General features: G+C 50.3%; 1 protein-coding gene across 1 annotated transcript; it reads right to left on the reverse strand.

Annotated features, from left to right (window-relative positions):
* LOC104666999 (nephrin-like) lies at positions 1-24,950 on the reverse strand. The gene is given in 33 exon segments (XM_030926317.1): positions 1-379; positions 4,608-4,633; positions 4,636-4,719; positions 4,802-4,895; positions 5,045-5,117; positions 5,339-5,483; positions 9,409-9,465; positions 12,925-13,106; positions 13,194-13,305; positions 15,044-15,195; positions 15,465-15,588; positions 15,591-15,617; positions 15,716-15,887; positions 16,812-16,933; positions 17,452-17,592; positions 17,668-17,808; positions 19,083-19,131; positions 19,134-19,207; positions 19,210-19,256; positions 19,380-19,509; positions 19,723-19,854; positions 21,088-21,112; positions 21,115-21,218; positions 21,305-21,449; positions 21,689-21,846; positions 22,031-22,202; positions 22,291-22,418; positions 22,605-22,708; positions 23,428-23,509; positions 24,024-24,152; positions 24,284-24,406; positions 24,479-24,697; positions 24,805-24,950. Coding segments are annotated over 33 exon segments (3,663 nt in total). The 5' UTR covers positions 24,863-24,950; the 3' UTR covers positions 1-247.
* Positions 24,951-25,168: the final 218 nt, after the last annotated feature.

Here is a 25,168-nt window from a genome sequence, read left to right on the forward strand (position 1 = left end):
TACAATCTGCCCTGTCCTTTCGCAGAAGTTTAGTTTCTAAAGCCAACCCCAGGATATACCTTGTTTCTAGTCTGGTACCAGCGGAACCATCTTCTGTCACTCAACCCCCTCCATGTCCTCTTCTGACAAAGCCGAGTCCCTTTGGGTTTTATGGAGCTCACCTAACCAGCTCGGCCCAGGCTGTAATGAAAGGGACCAGTGGAGTGTAAATTCCTGCAGGTGCAGGACAAGGGGGTTGAGAGGGCTCTCACACCAGATGTCCCCTCAGCTCGAAGGGCGGAGAATCAGCTTCCAGAGTGTCCAAGTCTCCTGCCACCCAGTCATAGATTCCTCTTGGATCCTGATATGCGTCTTCAGGCCAGCGGAGGTCCCAGGGGCCCTGACAGGCAAAAAGTGGAGTTAGAACCATGGAGAGATGCCCTGTAGGTCTTCATTGAAGATCTGGGGGATACATGCCCCTGCTTAACTTCCCAGAAAAAAACTGTTTTAGCTTTTACTAAACCCCCAAAATATACAAAAAAGGAGTGTGTTATAATGAATGCCTATGATGAACTCCATGTGCTTATCGCCTAACTTCAATAATATCAGGCCAGGCACGGTGGCTCATGCCTGTAATTCCAGCACTTTGGGAGGACAAAGCAGGAGGATTTCTTGAGACCAGGAGTTCAAGACCAGCCTGGGCAACATAGTGAGATCCTGCATCTACAAAAAATAATTTTTTTTTTCTTAGGGTCTGGCTCTGTCACCCAGGCTGGAGTGCAATGGTTGCTCCCTGCAACCTCCACCTTCTGGGCTCAATCCATCCTCCTACGTCAGCCTCCCAAGTAGCTGGGACTACAGGCACGCACCACCACACCCAGCTAATTTCTGAATTTTTTTTTTTTTTTTCAGAGACGAGGCTTCCATTGTTGCCCAGGCTGGTCTTGAACTCCTAAGTTCAATTGATCCACCCATCTTAGCCTCCCAAAGTGCTGGGATTATAACTGTGAGCCACTGCACCCAGCCTATAAAAAATATTTTTTAAGAAATTAGCTAGCTGTGGTGGTGGGTGCCTATAGTCCTAGATACTCAGGAGGCTGAGGTAAGAGGATCGCTTGAGCCCAGGAGGTCAAGGCTGCAGTGAGCCATGATTATGCCACTGTACTCCAGCCTGGTTGATAGAGTGAGACTATCTCAAAAAAAGAAAAAAGAAAAAACCAGTAGCAACCCTTGGTCAATTGATTTATCTATATTTCTACCTTATTCCCCTCCCACACTAACTGGATTATTTTGAAGCAAGCCCAAGATATCCAATGATTTCATGTTAGAAAAATAATGTAAATGTCAGAAATATAAAACCTTTAGGCTGAGCATGGTGACTCATGCCTGTAATGCTAACATTTTGGGAGGCCAAGGCAGATGGATTACTTGAGGTCAGGAGTTCAAGACCAGCCTGGGCAATGGGCAAAACCCTGTCTCTACTAAGAATACAAAAATTAGCTGGGCATGATGGTGCATGCCTGTTAATCCCAGCTACTTGGGAGGCTGAGGCAGGAGAATCACTTGAACTTGGGAGGCGGAGGTTGCAGTGCGCTGAGATTGTGCTACTGCACTCCAGCCTGGGTTACAGAGCGAGCCTCCATCTCAAAAATAAATAAACAAATAAAATTTTACAAAATGAAAACTTTAAAAGTCCATGTTATCAGCTACGGCAACTATGGAATATAAGTTATGATTCTATTGTCCTATGAATTTCCAAAACAGCTCCCTAATCATAATAGAAGAGAAAAACAAAACAAAACAAACAAACTAAAAACATGAAAGGTGGCCCTAACTGGGGATGTGTTTTGTTCTAGGGCTGGGAGAAAATGACTATTTTAGTTCAGCAGACTTTAGAGCAGATTGGCCCATGCTCCAAATATGGCCTGCCACCTGCTTTTTTTTTTTTTTTTTTTTTTTTTACTGCCCAAGAGCTAAGAATGGTTTTTATTTATTTTTCTTTTTTTCTTTTATTTTCTTTTATTTTCTTTTTTTTTTTTTTTTTTTTTTTTTTTTTTTTTTTTTTTTTTTTTGAGACTGAGTCTTGGTCTGTTGTCCAGGCTGGAGTGGCGCAATCTTGGCTCACTGCAACCTCTGCCTCCTGGGTTTAAGCAATTCTTCTGCCTCAGCCTCCCGAGTAGCTGGGACTACAGGCGCCCGCCACAATGCCCAGTTAACTTTTTGCATTTTTAGTAGAGATGGGATTTCACCATGTTGGTCAGGTTGGTCTGAAACTTCTGGTCTCAAGTGATCCGCCCGCCTCGGCCTCCCAAAGTGCTGGGATTACAGGCGTGAGCCACAGTGCCTGGTCCTGTTTTTCATTTTTTAATTGTTGGGGAAAAATGAAAAAAGATAACATTTGTGACACAGAAAAATTACATGAAGTGCAAATTACAGTGTCCAAAAATAAAGTTTTGTAGGAACATAACTACACTCATTCATTTATGCATCCTATGGCTGCTTTTACTTTACAGTGGCAGAGTTTGTGTAGAGTTTGAGGAAGACCGTATGTCTCACACAGCCCAAAGCGTTTACTATCTGGCCCTTTTCAGAAAAAGCCTGCAGCCTCCATCTGCGCATCTCTAAAGAGAGCGCACATGGTCCAGCACCATGGACAGCGCTTTGCACCATGCTGGTGAGGAGCTAGGATTCGGTAACAGTGCCCTGTATCGGAGGTCGTTCACAGAGACAGAAGGAAATCCTTGGACCAGAGGTGCCAGAGCATCAGCCAAGGCCACACAAGAAATCAGGGGTTCTGTCCCATCTCCCTAACTGTGCAGCAATGGGTGGGGGTTGGCTGGTGGTGAAAGTGCTTGTTGTTTTTGCCTGTACAGCCAACATCCTCACTTCCTGCGAGCTCTCTGTCCCTCTCCCATTCTCAGCCCAGTGAACTCAGTGGGGCTGGCTCCTACTCCCTGATCCCATGGCGAACTGACCCAGGCCTCTCCTGATAGCATATTCCATCCCCTGACTCAGGGATGTGTTCAGCGATGAGAATGTGACCCAAACTAGACCAGTAAGTGTCAGCATTGGGCATTTGGGGCCACTGGAAAACAGGCATTCCTTTCTTTGAAGATTTCTAATCTCGTAGGATACAAATCTATATTTTCTAGGAACATTTTTTCCCTTTCTTTTTTGAGACATGGTCTCTCATGCTGGAATGCAGTGGCCCAATCAGGGCTCACGGCAGCCTCAACTTCCCTGGCTCAGGCGTTCCTCCTACCTCAGCCTCCTGAGTAGCTGGGACCACAGGCATGCATCACTATGCCCAGTTAGGTTTTTAAACTTTTTTTTTTTTTTGACACAGAGTCTTGCTCTGTTGCCCAGGCTGGAGTGCAGTGGCATGATCTCTGCTCACTGCAACCTCCGCCTCCCAGGTTCAAGTGATTCTCCTGTGTCAGCCTCCCAAGTAGCTGGGATTACAAGTGTGTGCCACCACACCTGGATAATTTTTGCATGTTTTGTAGAAACAGGGTTTCACCATGTTAGCCAGACTGGTCTCGAACTCTTGACCACAGGTAATCCACCCGCCTCGGCCTCCCAGAGTGCTGGGATTACAGGCGTGAGCCACCATGCTCGGCTTAACTTTTTTTTTTTTTTTCCAAGATGGGGTCTTATTATGTTGCCCAGGCTGGTCTCCAACACCTGGGCTCAAGCAATCCACCTACCTCAGCCTGCTGAGATTAGAGATGTGAGCCGTGACCATGCCTAGCCATAATAGCATTTTTGGGGAGGAAAATTCTGGGCCCAACTGGGCCTGATGACAATTGTATGCCTTGATTTTTCAGTTGAATGGGCCCCCAAATTCTCTCCCTTTACTCAGTGGAGTAGATACGGCTAATGATCTAAAAATATTCATGTCTACTTCCTTCCACAGCAGCAGAATTGCAGCAAGGCACATCACTGCCAAGCTAGACCATATTTTACAGCCTCCTTTGCCATCAGGTGTGACCGTGTGACTCTATTCTCATCAGGGGAATGAGAGCAGAGTGGTGTGCACCGTTTCTGGGCCTGGGCCACAAGGCAAGGTTGTGCCTTCTCCACATTCTTTCACTTTTTCCCATGGGTTGAACCCCCAGTGAACTGGCTCATTCATGTAGACTCGGATGACTAGAGCAGGGCCGCTTGTGTCTGACTGTGAAAAAGAAATAGACTGCCGTCTTTTTTTTCACAGACAGGGTCTTGCTCTGTTGCCCAGACTGGAGTGCAGTGGTGCCATCACGGCTCACTGCAGCCTCCAACTCCTGAGCTCAAGGGATCCTCCTGGCTCAGCCTCCTGAGTAGCTGAGACTATAGGTGCACACTTCCATGCCTCGCTCGTTTTTTTAATTTTTTGTAGAGACAAGTCACTATATTGCTCAGGCTTGTCTCAAACTCATGGGCTCAAGCGATCTTCCTACCTTGACCTCCCAAAGTGTTGGGATTACAGGCATGAACCATCATGCCCAGCCAACTGTCTTCTTTAAACCACTGGATCATGGTCAGGCCTCTTCGTTACAGCAGCTAGCTGGCCCTAACTAATACAAGCAGTAGGAGGTAGGCTCCCAGCACTAGCCAGAAAGGATGGCTGCTGATGCAAAGCTCCTCACCATCTGCACTTCATCGTAGAGGGGTCCCAGGCTCCAGACAGGGGATACGTTCTTTCTACCTCATCATACAAGTGCCCAGGGAAGGCCATATCCTCATCTTCACCTGTGAAACCTGGAGTTGGAGTGGAAGGGAGACATGATCAAGGCACCCAGTCCAGGCGTCGGGGGTACCTCTGAGTGGGGACCTAACTCACCTTGGGAATAAGACACCTCCTCCTGTGTCGGGGGCAGCTGGGGGCTCAAGTCCCTCAGGGAGCGGTAATACAGCTCTGCCTCTGTTGTGCTCACCTGTTCCCCACATGCAAAACAGACAAAGCCCATTCCATCCTCTGATCCCATGGTCCCAGGAAGGGCAATGATCAACCTGATGCTAATGGCAGGGTTTCAGTCGCCATCGGTGCCCTGACTGTGGGGTCTCCAGGGCCACCCCCACTCACCGTGGAGCTCCGAGTGTCCTGCTCTCCTGTCCACTGGCTCTCCTCATATTAGTTCCTGACTGGGTCCTCCGACCTTCCAGGACGGAGGTGTGGAGGGCAGTGGAGTGCTGCCCCCCGCCACCCATCTCCCCCAAACCTCCTCCCTCAGAGCCTTCTTTACAGAAAAATATCCCCACTTACTCTGCCTCTGTCTTCCCTGAGACGCCCGAAGTAAACAGGAATAAAGGGCTCAGTGACCCCATACAAGCCCCTCCCCTGTCCCCAGGAAGTTCCCCATCACCCTCAGGTCTCCACCCCCGCAGGGAAGGTCTCTCCTCACCCTCAGCAAGACGCCTGAGTCTCCACTGCCAGAGGACTCCCCTGACACAGGAGGCACTGGAGAGGAGCAGAAGTCCCCTAAGACCGAGGAGCACAGGCAGCAGGGCCAGCCCTGAGGGTCCTAGGGGTGGAAGATACCCCTCAGTGAATCCCAGACAACAGGCTATAGGCCAGGAGTGGGTCTCCCCGAGAAAGCCTACCCCTGACCAAGTCCCTCCCCCAGGGTCAGAGAAACAGATGGGGAGGGGTCTCTGTGCCCAACCCTTCTGCCACCCAAGGGCAGGTGGCTTCTTAAGTCAAGCCATTAACAAAATGTCCTCCCTTTGCTTGAACTCTGCAAACTCAGAACTGAACTCCGGACTCAGGAGGGAGCTTCAGCTCCTTAGCTGGGCACTGAAGACTTTCTGTGGTCCAGCCTCTTCCAACGCCTCCAGCCATGTCCACTGAACTTAGACCCTGGCACTGGACTGTCCAGCCACACAAACCAAACCAACCACTAGCTGTTTCCGGAATCACTGAAGCAAATTCACACCTTAGAGCTTTGGAATAGCTAAGTGTTTGTCCTCAAACGTCCTTTCTTCTCAAGCCAACTTCTGTTTGCCTTTCAAATTCCATCTCAAGGTCAGGCACTGCGGCACATGCGTGTAATCCCAGCACGTTGGGAGGTCAAGGTGGGAGGATCGCTTGAGCCTAGGAGCTCAAGACCAGCCTAGGCAACATAGCAAGGCCACTTCTTTACAAAAAATTTAAAAGTTTAGCAGCATGGTGGTGCATGTCTATAGTCCCAGCTACTCGGGAGACTGAGGCAGGAGGATTGCTTGAGCCCGGTAAGTCAAGGCTCCAATGAGCTATGGTAGCACCACTTCACTCCAGCCTGGGTGGCAGAGCAAGACCCTGTCTCTGGAAAAAAAAAAAAAAATCCCATCTCAAGGACTTCTTTATTTTATTTTTTAATTAAGATAGAGTTAGCTGGGCGTGTTGGCTCACATCTATAATCCCAGCACTCTGGAAAGCCGATGCAGGTGGATTACAAGGTCAGGAGTTCAAAACCAGCCTGGCCAACATGGTGAAACCCCATCTCTACTAAAATACAAAAAATTAGCCAGGTGTGGTGGCAGGCATCTGTAGTCCCAGCTACTCGGGAGGCTGAGGCAGGGAAATCACTTGAACCAGGGAAGCGGAGATTGCAGTGAGCCGAGATCACACCACTGCACTCCAGCCTGGGTGACAGAGTGAGACTCTGTCTCAAAAAAAAAAAAAAAAACAAAGAGTTTCACTCTGTCACCCAGACTGGAGTGCAGTGGCACAATCTCGGCTCACTGCAACCTCCACCTCCCGGATTCGAGTGATTCTTCTCCCTCAGCCTCCCAAGTAGCTGGGACTACAGGCGCATGCCACCACACCCAGCTAACGTTTTGCTTTTTGTTTTTAGTAGGGACGGGGTTTCGCCATGTTGGACAGACTGGTCTTGAACTCCTGGGCTCAAGTGATCTGCCCACCTCAGCCTCCCAAAGTGCTGGGATTATAGGCGTGAGCCACCGTGCCCAGCCTCAAATGACTTCTTTCCACTAACTTCCATCCCAGTCAATATCAGGCTGACTTGGCTGCTGTATCCCTGAGGACAAGTCTGAATCCCTCTAAGTAGGCATCTGTTAGGTGGCCATCTCCGCTATCTTCTACTAACAGCACTTTTTTCCCCTGGGGAGAACAGCCACTCCCCACTCTCAGTCTTGGGCTCAGGCAGGACTCCATAGTGGGCACATGGCCTGGACTGAACAATATGAGTCTCCATTCCTCTCTCCACAGTGATTGTTTAGACACAGGCATTTGACCCAACGTGTGTTTTTAACAAAACATTTAGGACAATTCTACTAGCTATCAAGAAGACAGAGGTTGGGAAGGGCTTCTCTGCCCCTCTGATTGAAGAAACTCAGAAACAAGCCACCACAGATGGAGGCAAAGTTGAGAGAGGGTGAAAAACAGATCGCTGGTGAGATTTTTGAGCACCTGAAAGTGGCCACACTTGTAAGTTTTTATTTTATGAACCAAGCCTTTTCTTTCCCCTTGAGACAGGGTCTCACTCTGTTGCCCAGGCTGGAGTGCAGTGACGTGATCTCGGCTCATTGAAGCCTCAACCTCCTGGGCTCAAGAAATCCTCCCGCATCAGCCTCCTGAGTAGCTGGGACTTCAAGTGTGCACCACCATGCCTGGCTAATTTTTTTTGTTTTTGTTTTATAGAGATGGGGTTTCACCATGTTGCCCAGGTTTGTCTCCATGCCTGGGTTCAAGTGATCCACCTGCCTCAGCCTCCCCAAGTGCCAGGATTATAGGCATGAGCCACTGTGCCCAGCCAAGTCATTCTTTTATGTGTTGACAAAACAGCTGTATTTCTGTCACTTGCAACCTTTTTCTCAGGCTCTGAAGGGGATTGTTTGCCAAACGGTTGCAATCCTCTCCTGGTAGTCACATCCTTGAGTGTAGGGCCTTTCCACACTGACTCTGTGTTGAGCCATGTGACTTGCTTTGTCCAATGAGACAATAGCAACTGTGACAGAATCAGCTAGTAAATTGGAATATACTCTCTTGCTGCTTTTGACCCCTGTGACCACCTTCATGTGAAAAAGTCAAGAAGAGACCCATGCCCAGTTATCTCCATTGTTCCAACCAAGAGGCCAGATGACCATCAGATGTGTGGGAAGGGGGCAACCCTAGACCACCCAGTCCAGTGGAGCTGCCAGCTGACTGCAGAGATTACTTAAGCCAGCCCAGACCAGCACCGTTCTGCCAGACTCTTAGAATCATGAGAAAGAATGTTGCTATAAGCACCCATGTTTGGGGTGGTTTGTTATACAGCAAATGCTAACTGATGCAGGCTTCTTACAGGACATGGAGTGAGCTAATTTTTTCAGAATTAAACTAAATTTGGAAGACAGAAAAATTTATCACTCCAGGCAAGACAAAGATCAAAGAAAAAAAAGTGGCCAGATGCAGTGGCTCACCTCTGTAATCCCAGCACTTTGGGAGGCTGAGGTGGGTGAATCACGAGGTCAGGAGTTAGAGACCATCTGGCTAACACGGTGAAACCCCATTTATACTAAAAATACAAAAAATTAGCTGGCTGTGGTGGCACACGCCTGTAGTCCCAGCTACTCAGGAGGCTGAAGCAAGAGAAGAAACTGGGAGGTGGAGGTTGCAGTGAGCCGAGATCGCACCACTGCACTCCAGCCTGGGCGACAGAGCGAGACTCGGTCTCAAAAAAAAAAAAAAAAACAACAAAAAACCCGGGTGCCGTGGCCCATGCCTGTAATCCTATAATCCCAGCACTTTGGGAAGCTGAGACAGGCAGATCACTTGAGATCAGGAGTTTGAGACCAGCCTGGTCAACATGGCGAAACTCCGTCCCTACTAAAAGAGTACAACAATTAACCAGGTGTGGTGGTGGGTGCCTGTAATCCCAGCAACTCGGGAGGCTGAGTCAAAAGAATCGCTTGAACCTGGGAGGTGGAGGTTTCAGTGAGCCAAGATTTTGCCACTGCACTATAGCCTGGGCAACAGAACGAGACTATGTCTCAAAAAAAAAAAAAAAAGAAAAAAAGAAAGAAAGAAAGAAAAAAGAGGAAGCTCTAAGGGGTCTGCAAGTCTGCAGGGAGAGAACTAAGTCTTTTATTTTTTTTTGAGATAGGGTCTCCCTCTCTTCCCAAGGCTGGAGTGCAGTGGCTCAGTCATAGCTCACTGTATCCTCCAACTCCTGGGTTTACATAATCCTCCCACCTCAGACTTCTGAGTAGTCAGGACTATAGGCACATGCCACCACAGCCAGCTATTTTTTATTTTTGCAAAGATGGAGTCTCACCATGTTGCCCAGGCTGGTCTCAACTCCTGGGCTCAAGTGATCACATGCCTTGACCTCCCAAAGGCGTGAGCCACTGAGCTCGGCCAGAACTAAATTGTTAAGCAGTTGTGACTACGAGCAGAGCAGGTAGGGTCAAAGACAAGGAGACATCTCCTTTGGGGAGACGGGAGGGATCAGGGGACAGAGGACTTGCCTGTAGGCGGCTCTGTGGGCAGCTGGTCTTCAGGTTCTCTGGAAGGCTGGTCCAGACCTGGGGAGTGGATATACAGATTGCAACTTAACACTAAGTCGGGTGAGTTGAGATTGTACCACTGTACTCCAACCTGGTTGACAGAGCAAGACTCCATCTGCCTACCTCAGCCTCCCAAAGTGCTGGGATTACAGGCCTGAGCCACTGCACCCAGATAATTTTGTTTTTTTTTCCCGAGACAGAGTCTTGCTCTGTCACCCAGGCTGGAGTACAGTGGCGCAATCTTGGCTCACTGCAACCTCCATCACCCAGGTTCAAGCAATTCTCCTGCCTCAGCCTCCCAAGTAGCTGGGACTACAGGTGCCTGCCACCACACCCGGCTAACTTTTTTAGTAGAAATGGGGTTTCACCATGTTGGCCAGGCTGGTCTCGAACTCCTGACCTTGTGATTCACCCACTTCAGCCTTCCAGAGTGCTGGGATTACAGGCATTGAGCCACTGTGCCTGGCCAATTTTTTAATTTTTTATTTTATTTTATTTTTTAAAGAGACAGAGTCTCACTCTGTGGCCCAGGCTGGAGTGTAATGGCATGATCATAGCTCACTGCAGCCTCGACCTCCTGGGCTCAAGCTATCCTCCTGCCTCAGACTCCTGACTAGCAGGGACTACAGGCATGCACCACCATGCCTGGCCCAAAAATTAATTGTTGATGAGCACTTTCGGTGTACAAGATCCTTTTCACCTGAATTATCAATTTGTTGAATTAACCAAAAAAGACTTTGGGCTCTCGATCCCTTAATAGAAGTATAAGTTCTAAAGCAAAGGAGGCAAGTGTCATACTTTATGTTTTAGTATTCAAAGGGAAGACAGGAATGGGGTGGGGGGAAGAGCAGAGAAGATTGTAGAGATGAGAAAGTGTCCTTCCTTACATTGAGAAAAAGCCTGCTCTGTCAGGAAGAGTAAAACAGAAAGAAGAAGCTTGCAGCCGGGAGTGGTGGCTCACGCCTGTAGTAATCCCAGCACTTTGGGAGACTGAGGCAGGTGGATCACCTGAGGTAAGGAGTTTGAGACCGGCCTGGCCAACATGGTGAAACCTCGTCTCTACCAAAAATACAAAAATTAGCCAGGTGTGGTGGCATGCACCTTTAATCCCAGCTACTTGGAAGGCTAGGGCAGGAGAATCGCTTGAACCTGGGAGGCAGAGGTTGCGGTGAACGGAGATCATGCCACTGTACTCCAGCCTGAGTGACAGAGCAAGATTCTGTCACACACACACACACACACAAAAAAAAAAAAAAAAAAAAAAAAAAAAAGAAAGAAAGAAAGAAAGAAAAGAAAGGGGGAAAAAAAAAAACAAAAGAAAGAAAGAAAAAGAAACTGAGCCATAAAGATCTGTGCTATATATTATATATTTTTAGAAACTGAGACACTTGCCTATGGTCACACAACTAGGAGGTAGCAGAGAGGGGATTTGAAACCAAGCTTCTCTGAACCAGGCTCTGTAAGGATTAACCATTACAATACTGTACCTATCAGAATTGTAACATATTCATCATATTCAAGGAATTTGTCCTTCTCATCCGACTTGCTGAATTTATTGGAATAAAGTCATTCATAATATTCCCTAATTATCCTCTTAATGTCTGTGGAGTCTGTGGTAACATCCCTTCTTCCATTCCTGTTATTGGTAACTCGTATCATCTCTCTTTTTTTGTCTTAATCTGCTTTATAAATGTTACTGATTTTTTTTCAAATAACCGGCTTCCGGTTTCATTGATTTTCTCAATTGTTTTTCTGTTTTCTAATTCATTCATTTCTGCTCTTACCATTATTATTTTCTTTTTTCTTTTTACTTTGGGTTTAATTTGTTCTTTTATTAGTTTCTTTCTTTCTTTCTTTCTTTTTTCTTTTTTTTTTGAGATGGAGTTTTTGCTCTTGTTGCCCAGGCTGGAGTGCAATGGCATGATCTCCACTCACTCCAACCTCTGTCTCCCAGGTTCAAGCGATTCTTTTGCCTCAGCCTCCCAAGTAACTGGGATTACAGGCATGTGCCACCACGCCTGGCTAATTTTGTATTTTCAGTAGAGACAGGGTTTTTCCTTGTTGGTCAGCTGGTCTCGAACTCCCAGGCTTAGGTGATCCACCTGCCTTAACCTCCCAAAGTGCTGGGATTACAGGCGTGAGCCATTCTTTCTTAAGATGAAAACTTAGAATATGCATTCGAGGTTATTCTCAAGGAAAAAAAAAAAAAAAAACTAGGCCAGGCGTGGTGGCTCACACCTGTAATCCCAACACGTTGGGAGGCCAAGGCAGGTGGATCACCTGAGGTCAGGAGTTCAAGACTGGCCTGGCCAACATGGTGAAACCCCGTCTCTACTAAAAATACAAAAAATTAGCCAGGCGTGGTGGCACATGCCTGTAATCCCAGCTACTTGGGAGGCTGAGGCAGGAAAATTGCTCAAACCCAGGAGGCGGAGGTTGCAGTGAGCTGAGATGGCACCATTGCACTCCAGCCTGGGCAACAAGAACAAAACTGTGTCTCAAAACAAAAACAAACAAAAACTGGCCAAGCGTGGTGGCTCACGCCTGTCATCTCAGCACTTTGGGAGGCCAAGGCAGGTGGATCACCTGAGGTCAGGAGTTCAAGACTAGGCTGGCCAACATGGTGAAACCCCGTCTCTACTAAAAATACTAAAATTAGCCAGACATGGTGGCACATGCCTGTAATCCCAGCTACTTAGGAGGCTGAGGCAGGAGAATTGCTTGAGCCAGGGAGGCGGAGGTTGTAGTGAGCCAAGCTTGCGCCACTGCACTCCAGCCTGGGTGATAGAGCGAGACGCCATCTCAAAAATAAAAAATAAGGCCCGGCGTGATGGCTCAGGCCTATAATTCCAGCACTTTGGGAGGCCAAGGTGGGTGGATCATGAGGTCAGGAGTTCGAGACCAGCCTGACCAACATGGTGAAACCCCGTCTCTATTAAAAATACAAAATTAGCTAGGCATGGTGGCACATGCCTGTAATCCCAGTTACTTGGAAGGTTGAGGCAAGAGAATCGCTTGAACCCGGGAGATGAAGCTTGCAGTGAGCCAAGATCGTACCATTGCACTCCAGCCTGGGCAACAAGAGTGAAACTCCGTTTCAAAAAAATAAAATAAATAAAAAATAAAATAACTAAAATAAGCACTTAATGCTATATATTTCCCTCTAAGTACTGCTTTAACTGCAACCTCAAATTTTCATATGTTTTCATTTTCATTTAATTCAAACTGTTTTCTAATTTCCCTTGGTCATTAATCACATTCAGACAGTATGGGTTGTGGTTAACGGCTGGTCTCAAGTTCATCTGCCCGAGTTTCAGTCTCGTCTTTATCTTTTACTAGCTGTGTGACCTTGGACAATTTGTTTAACAGCTCTAGGCCTCCGTAACTCATCATAAAAAGGGAATTGTATTGACTTCACTGTACTACCCTACACATCCTCTGAGGCACACTCCAACCTGCCCAAGCCTTCCTTCCCACCTGGGGTAGTGATGGAAAGCTGGGTCCCCTTGTCAGCCAGTCCACTGTCTCCCAAGGCATTGCTGGCCAGCAGCCAGACCTTGTATCGTGTAGAAGGCTGCAGACCAGTCAGTGTGAAGGTGGTGGCCTGGGGTGGTAGGACATCCACATAGTGGAACCCTGGAGTCCCCAGGGCCTCGTACCTGCAGAACAGGGGAGACAGTAAGTTCAGGGAAGTGCCCCAGCCCATTGGCTGCCTCCCCTTCCTTCCTGCCTCAACAAGGACCCACCTGATGCAGAACCTCTGTGGCAGGCCCCCATCAAAGCCAGGCTTCCACTCCAGCTCCACAGAGTGTGGGGTCAGACTCACAACCTTTAATCCTGATGGAGGGTCAGGGCAGCCTATGCGGAGAAAGATGGGAAAGCAGTCAGAGGATACAAAAGAATCCCAGAAGATTCTGTCCAAGTTTTCCCTAGGAATGATTTTAAATATACTTCTCATTGTTCACGGTATAGTCATGTTCTATAAGGTCACTGTGAACACTCCTCTGGCAAACACCAAACTGTTCCTAAAATCCCAGTACTTTGTGAGACCAAGGCTGGAGGATTGCTTGAGCCCAGAAGTTTGAGACCAGCCTGGGCAACATAGCAAGACCCTGTCTCAAATTAAACATTACAATTAAAAATAATTTTAAAAAGAAGTAAGTGAAAACAAAACCAAAAGAAACAGAAAAAAAAAAATTCAAGACCGAATGGTTGCTTCTATGGAAAATGAAGGTTAGGTTTCTTTCTTTTTTCTTTCTGTCTTTTTTTTTTTTAGATAGTGTTTCACTCTTATTGCCCAGGCTAGAGTATAGTGGTGCAATCTTGGCTCACTGCAAACTCTGCCTCCTGGGTTCAAGCAATTCTCTTGCCTCAGTCTCCCAAGTAGCTGGATTACAGGTGCCCACCACCATGCCCAGTTAATTTTTTGTATTTTTAGTAAAGACAAGGTTTCACTATGTTGGCCAGGCTTGTCTTGAACTCCTGACCTCAGGTGATCCACCCACCTTGGCCTCCCAAAGTGCTAGTATTACAGGCATGAGCCACCGCATCTGGCTTGGTTAGGTTTCTTTTCTTCTTCTTTGAGATGGAGTCTTGCTCTGTTGCCCAGGCTGGAGTGCAGTAGCCCCATCTCAGCTCACTGTAACCTCAACCTCCCAGGTTCAACAATTCTCCTACCTCAGCATCCCGAGTAACTGGGATTACAAGTGCGTGCCACCACGCCCAGCTATTTTTTTTTTTTTTTTTTTTTTTTTTTTTTTTAGTAGAGACGGGGTTTCACCATACTGGTCAGGCTGGTCTGAAACTCCTGACCTTGCGATCTGCCCACCTCAGACTCCCAAAATGCTGGGATTACAGGCATGAGCCACCACACCTGGCTAATCCTAGTATTTTTATGCCACTGTTAGGAAGAGAAAGAATTCTGTTTCCTCTGGGAATTCTAACAGACCACTATGAGAGCCCTTAGAATAAAGCCAACACAGAGGTATGCAGACATAACAATGGAGAGGGCTGGGTGTGATGACTCACACCTGTAATCCCACCACTTTGGGAGGCTGAGGCAGGCACATCACCTGAAGTCAGGAGACCAGCCTGGCCAACATGGTGAAACCCCGTCTCCACTAGAAATACAAAAATTAGCTGGGTGTGGTGGCGGGCACCTGTAATCTCAGCTACTTGGTAGGCTGAGGTGAGAGAATCACTTGAATCCAGAAGGCGGAGGTTGCAGTGAGCCAAGATTGCGCCATTGCACTCCAGCCTGGGTGACAAGAGTAAAGCTCTGTTTCAACAACAACAAAGAATGGAGAGTTGCTGATGACAGCTGATCCTAGCTCCAGAAACCCCTGAAAATCCATTTTTCAGTTACTTGAGCTAATAAGTACCCCCTCTCCATCTTTCTTTTCTTTTTCTTTTGCCTTTGTTGTGGGTCTCCCTGAAGATCCAGTCTCCACTAGGATTTTCAAGGCAGGCAAAAACTCCAGCCTCACATACACACATATTCTCAGGTTTCAGAAACATGGGCAGCCCGGGGCCAATCAGGGATGTGAGAATGGATCCAAGGAGCACCCCTCCCCAACACCCTCACAGCCCTCCATACTGATGCTGATGAGTTGAACGTTGGTTTAGTCCGAGCCTAGGGAGTTGGTGGTTGTGCATGTGAAGAGGGCATAATCCTGGGCTGCAGACATGTTGGCAATGGTCAAGAGGCTGCTGTGGACACCGCCCTGCTGGTATGTGTGCTCCGTGTATCTAGAGAGAAGGTAGGGCACCACTCACCCTTTCATTCACCCAACCACTTATGCTTGGAATCATCTATACAGACATCCATTCATTTAACCATCTGCCTATCTATCCATTCATCCATTAATCTTTTCATCCACTCATCCATTCACTTACTCATTCCTCCACGCATTCATCGTCCTTCTCTGCACCCTTCTCTGCAGGGACTCAGGGAGGGGAAATGGGGCTGGAGGTCCAGACCTGGGGCTGGAGTGCTGCCTGGCTGGGCCTGGGCTCACCTGGGATCTTGGAGGTCCAGAGGGACCCCATTTTTGGTCCAAGTGAAAACGATGTTGGGGACACCTCGGGCACGGCAGTGGAGGGTAGCAAAACTGGTGCTGTCCCCAGCTGCAGCCACCTTAGGGGAGTGGGGTGCTCCACCTGGGGGGCAACTGGGAGGGGATGGGAGGTCAACATGAACTATGTGGGAGACATGAGGGCTGTGGGTTCAGTGGCAGGTCTTAAAGTCAGGTGTTTAGGTGATACCCACATCTGACAACAAGACGGACCAGCCCTCGTGCTGGAGGTGCCACCCCGTTGTCCAAGATGCACTGGTAAGCACCAGTCTGGGCCAGTTTGGCCTGGTGAATCCACAGGCGCCCCGTAGGTCCCTTGGATATCTTCTCCATGTCATCCAGGCTCTGGTCCTCCTCATCTTCTCCCTGGAGGCCTGAGTCAAGAATTGTCCTCCCAGTCTAGCCCCAGATCCATCACTGCCCAAACTGTGCCTTTTTTAGCCTCATTCTCCTAGACACAATCACCCTCCACAGAGGTACTGAAGAAAAAAAAAATCTCCTGTCATCCATCTATCCATTTACCCAATCCATCTTTTTATCCACCAATCCAGGCAACCACCTACCCATCCATTCACCCAACCACTTATGCTTGGAACCATATATCCATCCATTCATTCATTTATCCATCTGCTTATCTATCCATTCATCCATTTACCTTTCCATCCACTCATCGGTTTACTCACTCATTTCTCCACCCATTTGTCTTCTTTCTCTGCACCCGTGTATCCACCCTTGTAGCTCTCCACCCATTCACACAACTATTCACTCATGCTTGCACACCCATAAATACATGGATCTGTTCAGACATTTACCCAGCTACCTATTTATTCATCTCTCCATTGATTTTTCCACCCATCCATTCATCAATTCATCTATCATCCTTCCATAGATATCTTTCCTCTGCTGGTGTATCCATTCATCCATCTACTCTCTATCTATCCACTGATTTTTCTCCTTCAATCATCTTCTCACCCATCCACTCACCCATTTATCCATCCTTTCACTTGTCCATCTGTTCCTCCATCCACTAACTCATTCATCCACTTGTTCATCCACTTACCTACCTATTGACCCATCTATCCATCTACCCACCCACTCGCCTGACTGTCTACCATTCAACCATCCATTCATTTTGCCACCAACAGTTATTCGTTCTGGGAGCATGCCCTGACGAGTATATAGTTATACAGGATCATACAGATGTACGTGGTCCCCACTCCCAAGGAACTCACAGTCAAGAAACCACAACCCTTTGACCCCACCTCCATTCACCAAAGGCTAGGTCCTCACCAGTCTCTCCCAGCTGAACATGCCTGGGAGGATGGGATTGGCATCAACAGTGCAGACTATATCCACAGAACCCCCAACGTTCACCTCAGTGGGGTCCTGGAGGGCACGGATGGTGGGAGCATCCGGTGGAAGGCAGAGGCTTGGGGAAGGCACTTGGGACCAGACAGGTCTCCGTGGGAGAGGGCCCCAGGTGGGAGGGATGTCTTAGGGGTTCCAGAAAAGTTAGAGATGTGGACACAATCTGCCCTTAATACGAGAGAGTTGGAGGAGAGTTCTCAAGGTTAGCGAGGTTGTCTCCACCCTCCACTATGCCTCTGTGATAATTAGAGTGGGTTGGGTGGGCTTCCAGAATTGTGGGGGGGGGGGGGGGCTTCTACAGAATGGGCTCCCATTCCTGACGGGAGCAGCTTCCGAGGTTAGGTGGGCCCCCTCTCTGGGCAGAGATTCCACACTGAGTCTCTCTAGTGGAAGGGGCTCTGCAGTGGGCATGGTTACACCGCAGCGGGACTTCCAGAGCCAGAGCGGGAGGGTTCCAGGATGGGTGGCTATCCCCGGGTGGGCGGAGCTCCCACAATGAAGAGACTCCACATTGGGCAAGGTTCCTTTGGTGGGTGTGGTTTCCATGGTGGGCGGGACTCACAGTGCACGTCCAACCGCAGCAGCGCTTCTGCGGTGCTCTCGGAGTTCTGGCAGTGCAGCTGATAGAGGCCGTCATCCGCGCAGGTCACATTCCACAGATGGAGAGCCCCGCTAGACAGGATGCGATGCCGGGGGCCGCCCACTGGGGAAGGCCAGAATAAAGGACCTGGCAGGCCCTCCCATTCCCGGGACCCCTCCCCATGCCCACTTCCCTCACCTGGACTGAGGCGATAGCCGCGGAAGGTCCAGTTGAAGGCCTCGGGGGCAGGGTGAGCGGACACGGACACGGGCAGCAACGCCTCACCCTGCTCCACCGCGGTCACCACCAGCACCTGCTGCCCCAGGAACTCTGGACGGTCTTCAGAGGCGGCGCCGCAGGGAGTCAAGATTATTGTCAAGGTCAGGATCAAGGACAGATTGGAGATCAGGCACAGGTTCAAGGGTTAAAGTTGGGGGATCACTACAGGGTTTAAGGTTGTGGACAAGGTAACAAGTTCAGAACTGAATTCAGGGGTAAAGTTCAGGATAGAAATTAGAATACAGTTTAGGAACAGAGTAGAAGCCAGCATCAGGTTGAAGGATGGAAAGAGGGGTCATGATAGGGATCGGGGTTAGGAGAGAGGACAAAGGCAATATGGGAGTGGGCAGGATAGGATTTGGCCCAGGACCACTGGTCAGGATGAAGGTAGGGAGTTTCAAGTTTCAGGATGTTAATGATAGAGTGATAGTGTCAAAGCAAAGACCCAGGCCAGGCTCAGTAGCTCATGCCTATACTCCCAGAACTTTGGGAGGCCAAGGCAGGAGGATCACTTGACTCAAGGTGTTCAAGATCAGCCTGGGCAACTTAGAGAGATACCATCTCTATTTAAAATTAAAAGTACAAAAAATCAGCCTAGTGTAGTGGGATGCGCCTGTAATCCCAGCACTTTTGGAGGCCAAGGCAGGAGGATTGCTTCAGCCCAGGGGTTCAAGACCAGCTTGGGCAACACAGTGAGGCCCTGTTGCTACAAAAAAATTAAAATAAACTAGCCCAAAGTGGTAGTGCACACCTGTAGTTTCAGCTACTCAGGAGGCTGAGGTAGCATCACTTGAGCTCAGAAGTTGGAGACTGCAGTGAGCTATGATTGCACCACTGCATTGCAGCCGGAGCCACAGAGGGAGACTCCATCAAAAAGAGAGAGAGAGAGAGAAATAGAGAGGGAGAGGAGAGGGGGAGGAGAGGGAGAGGAGAGGGAGAGGAGAGGGAGAGGAGAGGAGAGGAAGAGGCCGGGCGTGGTGCCTCACGCCTGTAATCCCAGCACTTTGGAAGGCCAAGGCGGGCGGATCACCAGGTCAGGAAATCGAGACCATCTTGGCTAACACGGTGAAACCCCGTCTCTACCAAAACTACAAAAATAAAATTAGCCAGGCATGGTGGCAGGCGACTGTAGTCCCAGCTACTCCGGAGGCTAAGGCAGGAGAATGGCGTGAACCATGGGAGGCGGAGCTTGCAGTGAGCCGAGATCATGCCACTGCACTCCAGCCTGGGTGACAGAACCTTCAAAAAAGTAAAAAAGGGGGGTGGTGGAAGACGCAAGGAGTAGGTTAGGGTCAGGAAGGCATCAAGAGGACCTTTTAGGCCGGGGCACATACACAGCACGTTGAGGCAATAGAAGGAGCTCACGGTTTCGCGGAGCTCCGTGTGCTGTGGGCGCGGCAGGTCACACGTTGGCCATGATCGCGGGATGACACTTGCAGAAGGACGCTTCTGGCCGCGGGGAGCCTTTGAACGGGGCTCTCCTGGGCGGGGCGGCCAAGCCCTCCATCCTGTGGACCCCGGGTGAGGCCAGGGTTGGGAGCAGAGCCAGAGGCTGGAGAGGGGCTAGGCGCGGGCGGGACACGCGTGGAGGGGGCGAGGCCAGAGAGGGGCGGGGTCCCTCGCACTCCCACCTCTCGCCTTCCTTGTCCCGGGACAAGCTGACCTGCGAGTTGCTGCTAACGCTGATGCACGTCAAGTTTAAGGCATCCCCCAGGCGCAGTGCGGATGCGTTGACCAGGATCATCACGTTAGTTGGGGGAACTGGGAGAGGGGATTGGAGGAGGGAGACTCAGAGATTAGGGGCGGCCTGGTCTGCGTCCATCCCGCCTGCACCCCAGGCTCCGTCCAGTCTCGGGTACCCCACCCCGCCCCCGCCCGCACCCCCCCGAGTCCAGGGTTTGCTGGGTCCCTGCCCCACCTGGCTCTGTCCCCCACCTCGTCCTGCCCCCGGGCCTCAGCCTTGTGCGCCCTCACACTGCACAGACAGCTGCGTGGACGCGCTGAGCTGGCCAGCCTTGCACGTGAACTTGGCCTGGTTGTCCGACGGCCCTGTGACCAGCACCAGCTCTCGGGAGAAGGTGCTCCCAGATTTCTCCACGTTGCCGACTCAGTCGCAGTGCGCGAGTCCTATGGGGCGGGAGTGACTGGGGGCCGTAGGCAGCCCTGCCGCTTACACCAACCCCCAACTCCCACACCCTGCCCACTGGGTTGGTGCCGCCAGCCCAGACAAAGCCTTTTGGTGATACCGAGAAACACCCCCATCAGCGCCACCCTCCTAAGGCAAAGCAGTGGGGAGTGGAACTGAGTGACCCCCGCCCTGGAGTCTCTCCCGCCTCCCCGGATCCCTGTGCACGGCAGTTTTGGGGATCTGAATCCGCCTTCTGTACCACACCCAACCCCCGCTCCGCCTCTGTAGCCACCTGCAGGCCCTCAGCGCACTCCTCAAAATCTATTTCTGCTCTGTTTACCCAACACCACGTGCAGGAAACTCCCTTGAAATTCCCAGGCCTTTCCCAGAATGCCTCAGTTCCTTTTCTTAAAATTCCCACTGTCCCCAAAGATTTCCTTTGAAATTTTCCATAATTCCAGTGCCTTTCCATAGATTACTTTCTTTTTTTTATTGTTGCTGCTGCACAAATTAAACTGTCCATAGTTTCTGAATCTTTCCCGATATTATAATATCTTATAATCCTAGTCTTTTAACAGATTTCTTTATGTTGACCAGATTCTCAGCACTTCCCCAGAATTCCATCCTATTAAAATGAAACTCCATTGTCATTTCTATAATTCCTAGTCTTCCCCCCAAATTTTTCAACTAGCTCCCTAACTTCCCAGGATTTTCCTAGAATTAAGCTTCTCTTTCATTTTAATGAAATTTCATTTTCTTACCTCCAAATCCCAAGAATTCGATTTAATACTAATGAATTTTCGATAGTCTGTGGAATTACTAGCTTTTCTCCAAATTTTCTTTTTCTTTTTCTTTTTTTCTGGGATTCAAGTCTTTCCCTAAAATTCCTGACATTTCACCTGAATTCTGAGATTTTTCACTAGAATTTTCCATAATTTTAACGAAATTACCTTTTCTCTAGAATACCTAATCTTGATTCAGAATTCCAATTTTTATCCTAGAATTCTCACTGTTTCCCCAGAATTTTCCTAGGATTCCATTTAATTCTCATGGCATTTGTGTCTTTCCTGATTCCCTGCCAAACCTCAGAATCTCTAGTACTTTTCAAAAAATTTAATCTTTTTCCAAGATTGCCCAAGATTCTGAAGGAAAGAAGGGGGCCTGGTCCTTCCCCCACATTCCTGGCCACCCCCATAGCCCTGGTGTGGCACCAACCTTGTACCATGTGAGGGAGGGTGCTCTGGGTTACCCCCGATGGCCAAACACACCAGCCTCACCCGGGTCCCAGCCCAGAGCTTCTGCCCCTCTGGGGCACCCTCAATCCACTGTTTCTGGGCGTGATCTGAGAGGAGAGGCAGGAAGAATGACTTTTTCTCTGGGCTGGGTCCTGAGGCTTGGGGGCACTGCTGGGCAAGGGCAGACACTCACATTTTATGTTCAGGGTGAGCGACTTCTTGAACGTCTCCTTTGTGAAGGCTTCACTGAAGGCCTCATATGTGAGGGTCAGACCGTTGTCCTCCTGCCGCGCCAGGAATGTCAGGTTGGACATGGAGATATAACCACCATACAGTCCCTGGCAGGGAGTGAGCTTCAGATGTGGGGAGTGCAGCACCCCTATCCATCGTGCTAGAGGCCTGAGTCCATCCCAGTCCCTAGCAGGGACACATGAGCCATCTCTACCTCCCCCTCTGTTGGACCCATGGTCCTCAAGGAGAAAGCCCCCAGGCTGCTGGACCCATCCCTTTCCCAATCCACGAGTCATGCCCTCAGCACCCCCCATGCTCAGACCCAGGATCCTGGCCCCCGTCTCACATCCATGATCGTCTCCTCCATGGGCAGCAGCTGCCACCAGCCCAGCCACCATCGTAGCAGGACCCATGGGCAACTGGACTTGCTGACACAGGAGAGTGTCACTTTCTTGTTCTCAACCTGGGATGCAGATCCCAGGATTGTAATGGCACTAGGGGGAACTGCAGGGACAGAGAGGGAAGACACTAAGCTGAGCTGAATTTCTCACAGACCAGCCCAGACAGAACAACAGGACTGGAGACAGATGCTGAGATCTTTGGCATCCAGTAGGCATAATTTGGGGGCACACATAGATGGTTCTCTGAGGCACAGACTGACAGGTGGGCAGCTGGCACCAGGACTCACAGGTGACCTGCAGCATGATGCTGCGCTCCTGGGTCCCTGCAGACAAGCTGTTATGGGCCTCGCAGCTGAGCTGTGCTCCATGGTCTTCTGGCCTCATGGTCATCACCAGCACACTGCGGGCCACGGCCTGGGTGTGCTCTGTGCCCCACGCTGTGGACACCGGCTGTCCATTCTGGAGACAGGGACAGGCCTGGGCCAGCTCAGGACCAGCTCCCAGCCCCCGCTCTCCCCACAGTTCCCATGCCCGCGTCTGCCCTCACCTTCAGCCACTGCAGTGTGGCTAAGGGATTCCCCCTTTGGGCCACACATGGCAGCTCCAAGCTCTGTCCTGCCCGCACGTGCCCCTCATCCAAGCCTGACCACTCGAAGACAGGGGGTCCTGGAGGGACTGGGAGATATCAGTCACTCAATGGGCCTGGAGTAGCCCATCCACTCTTTCCAGGCCCCACAACCTGCTTTTGAAACCCCATGTTTCTCTGAGTGCCTGAATTTCCGTAATCCCTGTGATTCTCCTATACCCCCCAGTGCCTGCGCGCCATCCTCAGCGCCCTAATTGGCCCAGTTCTCCACTTACACAGAACATTCACGGTGAATGAGGCCTTGATGGGGGCCTCCAGTGCTGGGCTAGACGCCTCACAGACTAGCAACTGCTCATTATCCGAGCTCCGGTGTGTCACCCTGGGATAAGAATTCACGATTCTGGAGTCAGAGTCATCATCCAAAATTTGGGGAGTCAGGGAGAAGAGGTGGGGATGCCACCTCTGGTCCCCACACCTGGTCTAAGTCCCCATGCCGATCTCCTCTGGGATCCGGGGTTCCATGGGAGAGATTCTGGGAGTGAGTAGCGAGAACTGGAGCCTAGAGAAACCCACATCTGATCAAAAATTCAGTGCCTGGGACTCTGGAACTGAGGTTCCCATGAAGTTTTTTTGTTTATTTGTTTGTCTTTTGAGACAGAATTTGGCTCTGTCGCCCGGGCTGGAGTGCAGCAGTGCGATCTCAGCTCACTGCAACTTCCACTTCTTGGGTTCAAACGATTCTCCTGCCTCAGCCCCCTTACGAACTAGGAGTATAGGCATGCGCCACCATGCCAGGCTAATTTTTGTATTTTTAGTGAAAACAGGGTTTCACCATGTTGACCCAGTTGATCTTGAACTCCTGACCTCAGGTGATCCACCCACCTCAGCCTCCCAAAGTGTTGGGATTACAGGCATGAGCCACCACCCCTGTTCCCTGTGAAGAAGTTTTGAGAGTCAGCTTTGAGAGTTCCCCATGAAGCAGCATTGGGTTGCAGATTTTCATACCTAGCCCAAGCTTCATGCTTGCATCCCTGGGGTCTGTGGTTCCCATGAGGAAAATTAGGGGTCATGGCTGGGGGGTTTTTTCAGTTTCCACACCTGGCTGTGGCCTCCACAGTGAAGAGCTTCTGCTGGGAGCCCTCGTTCACGTTTGCAGAGATGTTGGATAATGTCTGTCCACCTTGGGGCAACAAGAGGGCTAGAGCGGTTCTGGGCTCCCCACAAGATAGATTCTGGGGAGCATGGCCTGGAAGTCCTCAGAGTGGATGTGATGTCCCCTCCCTCCTGGTTCTAGAGGAAAAGGGCCTGAGGCACAGCTGCATCCCCTCCCGACTTTCTGGACTGCCTGAAGGCTGCAATCTTCAGTGCTGGGTCGTGGGTCTCCCCACTCCTCTCAACTCCTTGCTGGGTTGTACCATGCACCCCATCCCTCAGCTTCTCATGTCTGTACCAGCGCTACTGCCCATATCTCTATCTGGTCCTCAGCCTTGTGCTGGATGCCACCTCCTCAATGTGCCCTCCCATCCACCAGGTCCCACACTGGCCTCAGCATCTCCCCACACCTTCTCCTGGGTCCCCATCCCAGGGATGACATCTTTTCTGGGGCCCTTAGGAGGGCACTGGTCAGGAACACACACCCTTCCCACTCCAGAGGCTTCATGCTGCCCCCTGCCACCCAGTTCACCCTCACTCACTCAGGAGAATGGTGATGTCAGGTGCTGGCTTCGCGTCGCCAGACAAACAGCTGACCACGTACTCTTGCCCAGCTACCCAGGTGACCATGGTGTCTGCCTCCAGGGTCAGGTGGAGCAGCTTGGGAGGAACTGGTGAGAAGGGTCTGGGGTAAGCTTCCAGCACTGAGAAGGATTTGAAGATTGGAGCTTGGTACCGAGGGTCTGGGAGAGGAGAGGCCGGGAGCTTGGACTCCTGGGTCCTGGGGGTCTGTCACCCATACCCAGGATGGAGAGGATCACTCTGGGAGACACGAGCTCGGGTCCCATCTCGGAGTGGCCGAGCTGGCACTCATATTCCGCGTCATCGCTGAGGTCACAGGCCTCGATGTGCAGGTGAAATTCACCTGCAGGGGGAGCCAGAGGTCAGGGTTGCAACTTGGGCTGGTGGCTGAGGGTCTCAGGCTCTGATCCCTTACCTAGTCTAGCAGGGTCCTCTTCCAGGCGGTACCTCGGGAAGCCTGGGATCCTGGGGTCGGGGCCCAGGAGCAGCCCATCTTTGGCCCATTGCACTGCACTGCCAGGGGTGCTGACCCCACACCACAGCTCCACCGAGGCCCCCTCCACCACTGTAAGGTTTTCAGGCAGGGCCCAGAAGCCCCAGGGGATGGAGGCAGGAATCGCCAACCGCACCAGGCCTGGGGACACAGCAGGGTGCAAGGAAAGGGCAGAGGGTTTGTCTAGGGAAGGTAAGTGGGAAATGGGGGCCACCTGGCACTGGGTACAAGGCTGGGATCCCACTCACCTTCAGTCAGCAGCCCCAGGAGCAGGAGAGGAGCCTTGAGCATCGTCCTCAGGGCCATCACAGGTTCCCCTACTGTTACCCCCACAGTGCCCGCAGCCAGCCACCTGCGTCTGTCTGGCTCTCTCTGGGTCCCTCTCTCTGTGTCTCTGCCATCTGCTTTTCTTTTTATCTTTCTTTCCATTACTCTCCTCCCTTTCTCTGTTTTCCTCTTCTCCTGTCAGTGTCTCTATCTCTGTCTTGCTCTCTCAGTCTCAATCTCTGAGTCTCTTTCTCTGTCCCTTTAAAATAATTTTTTTTCTTTTTTTTTTTTTTTAGAGACAGGGTCTCACTATGTTGGCCAGGTTGATCTCAGACTGTTTCCCTC

Source organism: Rhinopithecus roxellana, chromosome 22 (assembly GCF_007565055.1).
Source record: "Rhinopithecus roxellana isolate Shanxi Qingling chromosome 22, ASM756505v1, whole genome shotgun sequence".
Lineage (NCBI taxonomy): Eukaryota > Metazoa > Chordata > Mammalia > Primates > Cercopithecidae > Rhinopithecus > Rhinopithecus roxellana.